Below are 9,729 nucleotides of genomic sequence, written 5' to 3' on the forward strand. Positions count from 1 at the left end.
TGTTTCAATTGAATTGCTGCATTCAAAACACGTTCTCAGGAAACAAGATTTAAAAGAGAAAACTTCCAAGTGGGCCACAAGACTTTTCATAAGTTTATTTTACAGCATCTCTTTAACACCACCGACAGAGGAACAAAATGACAGTTTTGTAAAATGTCCTGTAGTCATGAACTGGTCCCACCTGCCCCAGCAACTATTACATGAGGCTGATGAGATGGAGGTCCTCTTGAAAGACCTGAATACTGTTAACTGTGCTGTTCTTATCACAGCAGTTTATGTTTCAGAAAATCTGTGCAAGTCCTGAAGCATCTTGAGAGCTCAGCTGGAAAAAAAAAACCCATTGCCGACTACCGTGCCTATGCAAGGGTGAGTTCAGGGCAGGGTAGGAGGTAGGCAAGGGTATTTTCCCCATTACAGTACAAAAAGAGGAGAAGTGCACTTGCTGGAGGGCCAGGCCGATGGGTTGGGAGTTTTACTCCAGGATCTGCTCTGGCACCACTTCCCAGACTGGAGCAATGAGGTCAGCTCCCCTGCCAGAAGGCACCCCATGTCCGTCTCATCTTTTTAATGAAATACTCGACCATTAAGGCCTGTAGCAGACTGACATTCAAGGAGCATCAACCCCAATTCTTATAAGTGCCATTCCGAGTTACTAACTTACTTTTAAACACCTGCGGCAGGAAAGCAATCAGGCATTTCTGTTCTAGCCCAGATAACAGGACACCAAGTCAACACTGGTGAAGCCCTGCCGCAGGGTGGTGTATGTGTACACCCACAAAGGCCATTAAAGGGATAATTCTAGAATATTTATACTCAAGATAGATTTATTACATTACCATTATTAAATACAAAAGGTGTACAGTAATTGCCACCCGAGTGACAAAAGCAGTTCAATGTTTCCCCACACTGGCACAACGAGGAACCGGTCAATCACTATCGGCTTCCTGCTCATCCACCTTTTCAGGCTCAGCCTGACGGGGAGAGGGGCTATCGGACCTCTGACTCGCACGCTGTGCCGAGGCCTCCGCAGCCGCCAGTCCCGTCACCCGCTCTTGCGGCACTGTGGGGTGGTGGGCTTGGCCAGCGTGGTCAGTCAGCGCCTGATCCAGACTCCGAGATCCAGCATCGGAGTCTTCATGGTCCAGAACAGGGAGGTCCCCGGGCGCTTCGGACAGGTCCTCTGTAGCAGCAGCAAGCTGAGACTGAGACTCGGACTGCAATGCATCTACAAAGGGGACAATTCCAACAAGTCACTACCGCTCATCACCTCTGCTCCAGGGGGATTTATACAGAGCAGAGCAGATATCTGCAAAGTGACAGGAAAGAACGTCTTGAATTAAGAGGACAACTCAGTTTCTTCTCCACATTATTCCTCAGCTATTACCCCAGCCAACTTTGAGAACAAATCGCATGTATATTTATGCTTATCCCCAATAAAAAAAAAAAAGTTATAGTTGGGGGGGGGGGGGGGGGGGGGGGACAGAAAGGTCCCAGGAGATAGTAATCCAGACTGGGTTGGGTTCTGCCCGCCTCACCTTCGCTGCTCTCCTGCAGCCTGGCTAGCCGCCTCTCCAGGGCCAGCTGCTTGTTCAGCTCCATCCTGCGCCGCTGCTCCTCCGTCAGCGCCACGGCAGCGGGCGTGGACTGGACCGGGCCCACACCCCCGCTGCTGTCCAGGAAGGGGTCAGGGTCGTCCAGCATGCTGCTCTCCCTGACCGCTCTCTCCTCCTCCTCCGCTTCATCTGGCAAGAGGGTTTGCACCCCAGAAAAGTAGATTGTACTTCCAATTCCCATCCTTGCACTTTAAAATGGATAAGACCACTGCCTGATCAAAAGCAATACCATCTTGTTTCTTTTGATTGAAACTGCTTTTATCCCATAAGCAAAAACAGGATATAATCAATTACATCTAATAACTGGCAATACAAAGACTTGAGCCCCAGGATCCAGGGATGTGCGCTTCAGGCATGCGTGTGTGTGGAACCATCGCACAGGCAGCCCGATGACTAGACAGGCCCTGTCGGCAGGAACCAGCTTTGCTGTCTGTGGCGTCCTGGACTGCAGCACACTCCTCCGCGCTGCAGTCATCGGAGGAACGGCCACATACTGCCCCTACCCCACATATTAGATTGCTCAGGAGCTGGGGATCTGACAACCCCACACTGGCTTCCTGTGGAATTTGTTAGGACTTCGCAGAGCTGCTTCTTCATGCACGTATGTGAAGGAACAGGACAGAGCTTGGGAGAACTACAAGGCCACAGGCTAAGCCTGGACTCGCTGGAGACCACATGGCAACAGTGTAGAGGGATTCTGCTTGAGGCACAGAGCAGGGTTTCTCTCACAAGAAAGAGAATCCCAAAAGGTTAAATAAGGAGAGCAAGGATACAAGAAGAAGGCATGTTGTGAAGGATTTAAAAAAAAAAACAAGACTTTACAAAAAGGAGTATAAGCTGCAAGCACAGGTTAAAACAGATATGAGAAAGGATGAGCAAGACATGTGAAGGAATCGTGGGAGGGAGTCTAAAACTGCAAAAGTTTTATTCCCCCCCACAGTATTATAGCAGCAGAAGAACAGTCAAGGATGAAGTAAAGGTTTTCAGAGATAAAGCTGGAAATCTTTTAGATGGCTCAGAATGGCTGGAGTATTAAGAGACTATTTTACTCAGGTAAAATTGCCCTCAGCCTGAGGCATGTCTGTTCTTTCCTTGGAATGCGTTTCATAGAACTAGCAAAAGTATTGAAAGGTACTAGGAGCTCTTAGATCTCCAAGGTCCTATTTCTGCCAATTGTACAGAAGGAAACAGGTTATTAATAGACCATTAAGAACTCCAGCAGTCTCTGGAGACAGGGAAAATATCACTGGAAACCTGCTAATGTGGTGCTGATCCATCAAGGAGGCGAATTCACTGGATCATGTAACTTTAGACTGACGGATCCGGTTTCTCTTACATGCAAGGTTATGGAAAACATTATTAGAACTAGAGGATTATCTCTATGGCAACATGAGCCAGGCCTTGATTAACTAGACTCCTAAGACCTCTGTGAGCAATCAACAGCAGGAATGGCTACAAACAAACTATGACATACTAGTTTGATTAGATTCTCAGAAGGCTTTAGATAATTCTTGTTTAGGTTTGTTTTTCCTCCCTCAGAAGCTTACAGTACAGTGCTTTGAGTTTGTTTTTTTTATACACAATATGCTTTATGAAATCTAGTCTCCTTAGTGGCCAAGGCACTAGTAAGGAGATTTGCCCGTGTATCTGAAACACCACACAATGTCAAATATTCTACCAGTTTAACTACAAGTCATTCACCTTACAATGTAAGGAAGCTTCTGTTTAAAACTATACTGTACATTCGTCTCCCAGTATTTAATATTCTGTAAGCATTCCAGAACTAAAAAGCTTTACTTCCGTGGTGTCCAATTTACAAGAGAATTCCTGCTTACCGTCTTTACCAACAAAGTCTTCATGTGTCAAGGGCATGTCTAATCGTATTCGTTTTAGGCAAGTCTATAAAAGAAACACAAGAAGTCACCTGTTACTGATCAGATTTCTGCAGTCTTGGGAACAGAACTGGAGCCATTTTACATCTAAAAAAAAGCATCAGCTTCCTCTACTGCAGCGCTCCAGTCTCACCTGGACTTCTTTCTTACTTCCCAGAGACTCCAGTTTGTCAATGAAGTCGTCAAACTGTAGTTTCGGGTATAATCTGTGGGCCCAGTTCTCCATTTTCTGGATCAACAGCTTCAGGTCTTCAGCCTGTGAAACACAAAAGGGAAGGCATTTGTTACTGCTACCACCAGGGGGCAGCAACACAGCTCTCTTGTAACAAACTGAACAAAAATCAAAACACCTATTGAATACCCATTTTACATAGAAGAATACATCTGTGCATTTAAACAGCCTCGCATTTTATCAACTGTGCATAGTACACAAACTGTAAGGAAAGTTAGTAAAAGAGGAACCACTTGACCCAACACAACCAGCACAGATACTTTCCCCCCAATTGAACCCTGCTTCACTTGAGAAAGGAATTGACAAAGACAATTCAAAGACCTTCACAGCTTTCCTGCACCAGATCAGTTCTAGGAACTTGAAAGAACTCCTTGAAGTACATCCGTACTACTTAAAAAAACCACCCTTTTCAGAATCCCCCCCCCAACACAAACACGTTCCCAACAGAGCTACACTGCTACAGATGCTCATGAATGCAGGGATGCTGCACAGTGGCTCATGTCACAAGCACATTAATGAACGAGATGCAGAGCTGTGGTCATGGCGGCGGCGCCTGGGAAACAGACTTGGCTAGAAAGTGATGCACGCAGCAGAGCTCTCACCTCGTGTCCTTTGCCTTTGAATCTTACATTGTCGAATAAGGTGCGCAGAGCTGGAAGTCCTCTTTCAGACACTAGCCTAAAAAACCCCACACTCAACATTAATGCACAGCACGTACACAGCGCACGTACAAAGGGGATGTTCTCCGTCGGCATACTTCATTCATTAATGAACAGAACTACAGCCGCGGCCGCAATCTGTACCCGTGTTGCACTCCGGCAAAAAACAGAACACGTCAAACCTACAGTACGTGCCTGAATCAGCTGCTGAAACAAGCAAGCAGCTCCAGAAAACAGCCCACAGGAAAAGGAAGGAACTCGATCAAACGTGTGGCCATCATATTCAATTGTTCTCCTTATTAAATGGGTACAGCTATAAGAACTCAGAATTTAGATTCCAAGCAAAAGACTCCGTTTGTAATAAAGGCTATTTATTAGCCGAGAGACCCGACGAACCTTTTCAAAGAGCCAGTTCTGTTGGCGCGCTCGCCACATACCTTTGGGAATCAAGCTTCGGCTGAGGTCTCTTCACAGCCCTCCTCTTGGCAATGGGGGCTTCATCTAACCTGGACGTCTCTCCCGCGTCCTCCCCTTGAAACACAGAAGAGGTCAGGTCCACTACACTGGACATGAGAAGTCTTCCGCAGCAGGCTATAGCCAGCCTCATGGACCTGCAGCTCCTGGCAGACTTTGTAAATGGATCTCCCACATCAGAGCCGATCGGCAATCTTTCAAGCACACTCCGAAAGATACGATGTACAGTGCCTATTTGCTATAATCATCTCTGAAGAAATCAGAGAAGGCTGCCGTGTCAGCATGCGTAGGCTGCAAAGGAACAGGTAAAGGTTGATTCCATGGTGAAAGCAAAAGACAAGAAACTGTTTGGAGCCTTCTTCAGGCGTGTTAGCTCTTTACACACCAAAAGAGGCCTTTTTACCTCCTACAGATTTGGTTCTATTTGATGTTATAGATCATTGTAGCCCCTGCGAAATACACAGAACATGCCATTTAAGGTGAACTATACGGTTTAATTCATTAAACACACTGACAGCCTCCAACATATAAAAGGCCTTCAGCCAGTCTCTGGTCTACTATTTCTGCTAATGCACGTCTCCAAAGCCGAACCCCTGCATGAGGAAGGCTAAGCAGGAGCTTGATTTCCTCGGTTAACCTCGGGGAAGTGCCAGAGACCGCCGGGGGCCACTGTGGCCCCTGCCGCGTCAGCCCAGACCGCGGCGCGGGGCTCTCACCGTTGGGAAGGTCGTCGCCGTCCCCGCCGGACCCCTCCCTGCCCGGGGACAGCGGGGGCGGCAGCGGAGGAAAGGCCTCGTCCTCGGTGTTCTCGTAGTCGGGAAGGTCAAACAGGCTGTTCTCCAGCGGGTCGATCATGGTGCAGCAGGCCCGGCGCGCCCTGGGGGGGACACAAGACAAGGGTCACTCCTGACGGCATTCCCACAGCCGCCGTCACCCACAGGTGGGCCGCCCGTCTCCGCTGCGCGAGGGGCCCGGCACAGGAGGACCCTGCAGCTTAAAACAGACAACGTGCCTGCGGTAGGTCTCGGCCAAGACCAGAGGCCTGGTGTCGGATACTCGGAGACCCTGCTTGACCACAGTTTTTCCAGATTATCAGAGATGGTAAGGAGAGGCACAGTGGCGCAGCGGACAGCCTTGCTGCCTCACAGTGTGGGGACCCTGGGTCCAGCTCCCGGGGTGCTCTCTGTATGCTCAGCCTGGGTTTCCTACACAGTCCAAAGACATACCGATGGGTTAGTCGGCTTCTGAGAAAACCGGCCCTGACGTGGGTGCGTGTTTGCCCTGCAATGTGCGATGGACTGGTGCCGTGTCCAGGGTGTACTCTGGCTAGTGTCCATTACTTGCCAGGATAGGCTCCGAGCCCGTATTGAATAAAGCGGTTATTACAGGGATGATTAAATTGAGAAAAGCAGCTCCTTTACTTTGGCCTTCCATGGAAGCCATCACATATTCCTCTCAAAGTCATATGTAGCCAACACTAACATTATCAGAAGAGCTTCCAGGAGTGAATATCGCAATTACCTTTCTGTTTCCATACGGACAAGCACTGAATGTAGTCAGCATCTTTTGCAAGACTTGAGTCTTTTACATATTTTGCCATTTTCCCCATCTGCGTGCAACATGCAGAGCACGCTGGGGTATGCAAAGAATTTCTAATGCAAGAAATTGTATATGGCCAATAAAGTGATCTTATTTCAAAATATCACCTTCCAACAGTTCTGTTCTTTCAAACCACGTTGATTCAGTCTGTCCAACACGTGGCTGGTACATGTTCCGTCGATGCACAGCGACCGATAAAATGTACACGTGAAACCACTCTCACGTGTTTTATATAGGAACTACAACTGCTTTATTGCCTGGGACTAGCAAAACGCGTCCAGCGCAATACGCTCTTCAGTGCCAACAATGAAATAAGACGGTCACATGACTGCACAGCTCATTTTAGAAAATACTTCCCTGTGGGGAGAGTGAAAAGCCTGGTTATCAAGACTGGCAACTCTTCGAAATCAGAGCGCATGTTCAGAACAATCCTCCCGCACTAATCCGGGAGGCTCAGCTTGTCCACAAGCAAGGACTCCGTGCGCTCACGACGCGGCTGGATAACGATCGACAAGTGGCAAAGATGTTAGCGAAACTAGCAGCGCGCGTTCAATCACAAATCTGCAGCTGGTCGCCGACACGCCCCTTCCGCAAAGCCCGGAAACTGCCCGGGTCTCGCACATGCGCACAGCGAGGAGCGACACAGCTCCCCTTCGAGTCTAGCTGAAAAGCGCGGCGTGGGGAGTTTGGCGTGTGAATTTCAGGCCTGGTAACAAGAAAGAGGGCTCGTTAAACATAGTAGCGTTATAACTAGGTTCAGAGCGTTCTCAGCTCTTTTTTCTTTAAGCTTTAGAGAAAGAGAAAATTTAACTGTTATTAGTTTATTCCAGCCAGGTCTTCAGAAAATGAGTTACTAGTTACGTGTAAAGTGTCGGACTGGGGTCTCTCCACGATGGCTAAATAGCGATTTCTTTTGTTCTGGCCGAACGGTGTAACGCCCTTGAAGAGCCAAAAGGTTCAGGAAATCTACCATCTCCTCGTGGCTCGGGGCTTTATCTGATTATTGCCCGTCTTTTCCATCTCAGCCACAACTAAACATGCCGGAGAGAAGGAAGGATGCACTTAACGTTCAGAGACGCCAACATCCCGTAAAAACAAAGGCCAGAAACTAAAGTCGCTTAAACTAACTCGTTGGGTTATAAAATGTATTGACTGACTCGGACCTAACCTTGAGCAGTACATCACTTTCTTCAAGAGGGTCAATAAGGTGGTACAATGGTGAGCATTGCTGCCTCGCAGCGCTGGGGCCCTGGGTTCAATTTCAGATCGGGGGTGCTGCATGGATGGAGTTTGTATGTTCTCCCCGTGTTCACACCATCCAAAGACATGCTGGCTTCTGGGGAAACTTGCCCCGTGAGCTGTAATGGACTGGTGTCCTGTCCTGCGAATACCCTGCCTAGAGCCCGTTGCCTGCCGGGATAGCCCCGGCTCCCCTGCAACCCTGTTTTAGATGAAGCGGTTGAAAATGGATGGTAGATTCAATTCAATTTACACAGGTATCCATGCCTATCATTGTCCACCGCAGATTCGACACAGGCTGGGTAAAAACTACACGGCCATTCACGTTCTGTAGCAAGAACCTCTTCAATCTTCCCCCAAAAAAGTCAAACCAACTTTCCAAACGGCAAGAAAGTGTGCAGGCCGACGCCGAAGAAGCTTTGTAAACGTTTGTCTGTAGGCGTACTGACGTAAAAGCTGCAATAGCATTAGGTAGATGTGTACGGCCCACAGAAATCACGAAACGAGTTTAGGCTTTAACAAAAATTGAAAATAGACGTACTAGGTCTGTTGACAGTGCCCAAAAACACAATGGCAAAGTGCCTTCTTACACACAAAAGCGACCTCACGCTTTCTGCACAATTATTGAATCGCAGCAGTGGACAACAGAAAACCCAACACATTTGTGTTTTGTTACTTTATAAAACTATCGCTACACAACACCGTGAGTTATATATACAAGAAAGCGACTTAACTTACCGGACCACAACAACACAGCAAGGCCGACTACGCTCGTGAACTCGAAATAAAGGAGAAACTCCGCGAAAAACGGCGACGGAAACAATGAACCAACGAGTAGATAACGCAAAAGAAGACGCTCACTGACCTATTATTATTATTATTATTATTATTATTATTCGATAAATCAAGTATTCATCTACAACAGTGGTAAGAAGAGGACTGTCCGCTTTTATCCAAGCGAGTCTCTTCTCCCCGCCGGTTCTGCAACCAACAGCCAATCACATCTTAGAACCACACTGACCAATTAGATCTCTCTACAGGGCGACCACGAGTCCGTTCTATCCAATCAGCGCTTCCTATTTTGAGGGGGCTGGGCTTCCATGCAAATGCAGGGCTCTGTTTTTTTTCGATCAGTGTTATAAAATGTTCCTGCTGTAGGTGGAACGGGCGAAGGTTTATTCCGTGCAGGCCGAAAGGAGAAGAAAAGAGACACAACGTTTCGGCTGTGGAGCCTTCAGGAATATTCAGCATGAAATAAACCTTTACCTGTTCCCTCGCAGCCTACAAATGCTGACGCAGCAACATTTTCGAACTTTTTCCATCTTTCTGGTTGTTGACTTTTTACAGTCTTCCAAATCTGGACCAATGTTCAGTTTTGCTTGTCTACATAAGTGACGTAGTTACCCAATCGTTTATTCTCTGTGAGCAGATTTGATTGGTGACTTTCCTTAACGTGGGTGAGGTTCTGCACATAAAAGCTGCAATGATTCTATCATTACGTTACACTCAAATAATCCGCCTTAAGATCACTTTATTAGCCATGCACAATTTCTTGCATTAGGAATTTGTCTTTTCGCGCACCCCAGCTTGCTCTCCATTAATTATCACGTGTTGCGCTTAATTCGGTGTAATATCTTTGTTTTGAGCTACAAGGTTTATTTTGACAGCGTGATCTTTAATTCATTCATTCATGCAACAATAAAGAAAGAAAATAGGCAGTACAGTGTGACATCCTGCCAACTTCACACGCTGCACACGGATCGTACAGCCAGAACTGCTACTAGAAAAGAAGAAGATACCAGAAGACCCGATGATCCAAGAATTTAACGTCCTCAAAGGCATTGACAAACACAGTGGCCCTCGTCAAGAGGTGAAACACGAACCAGACGTGGTTCATTTTAGAACCGAGAACGGGTACAGGGACGTCTTTACAAAAAGGGCTGTGGGGGTGTGGAACAAGCTATCCAGCCATCTGGTGAAGCCGATACCCTGGCTTCCTTCTATAAACGACTGGATGAGAT

At 47.4% G+C, this 9,729-nt stretch overlaps 1 protein-coding gene and 1 non-coding gene across 4 annotated transcripts; both read right to left on the reverse strand.

The window, feature by feature from the left end:
- Window positions 1–80: 80 nt before the first annotated feature.
- On the reverse strand, window positions 81–8,693 carry tipin (timeless interacting protein). Of its 3 annotated transcripts, none has more exons than XM_015343064.2 (8): window positions 8,447–8,693; window positions 5,587–5,747; window positions 4,834–4,927; window positions 4,340–4,415; window positions 3,639–3,761; window positions 3,449–3,512; window positions 1,536–1,742; window positions 81–1,225 (listed from the first exon to the last, which is right to left on the reverse strand). In XM_015343064.2, exons 2-8 carry the CDS (start codon window positions 5,723–5,725, stop codon window positions 927–929), a joined length of 1,002 nt encoding a protein of 333 aa, XP_015198550.1. In that variant the 5' UTR covers window positions 5,726–5,747; window positions 8,447–8,693; the 3' UTR covers window positions 81–926. The 3 variants fall into 3 exon arrangements, with proteins under 3 accessions (XP_015198550.1, XP_015198553.1, XP_015198549.1); XM_015343067.2 differs by lacking the exon at window positions 8,447–8,693 and adding an exon at window positions 6,577–7,066; XM_015343063.2 differs by lacking the exon at window positions 8,447–8,693 and adding an exon at window positions 6,392–6,528.
- LOC138239322 (small Cajal body-specific RNA 14) lies at window positions 1,973–2,103 on the reverse strand. The gene has a single exon (XR_011189794.1). It is a non-coding gene; the product is annotated as a small Cajal body-specific RNA 14 (non-coding RNA).
- Window positions 8,694–9,729: the final 1,036 nt, after the last annotated feature.

The sequence above is a fragment of the Lepisosteus oculatus genome, chromosome 5 (assembly GCF_040954835.1).
Source record: "Lepisosteus oculatus isolate fLepOcu1 chromosome 5, fLepOcu1.hap2, whole genome shotgun sequence".
NCBI lineage: Eukaryota > Metazoa > Chordata > Actinopteri > Semionotiformes > Lepisosteidae > Lepisosteus > Lepisosteus oculatus.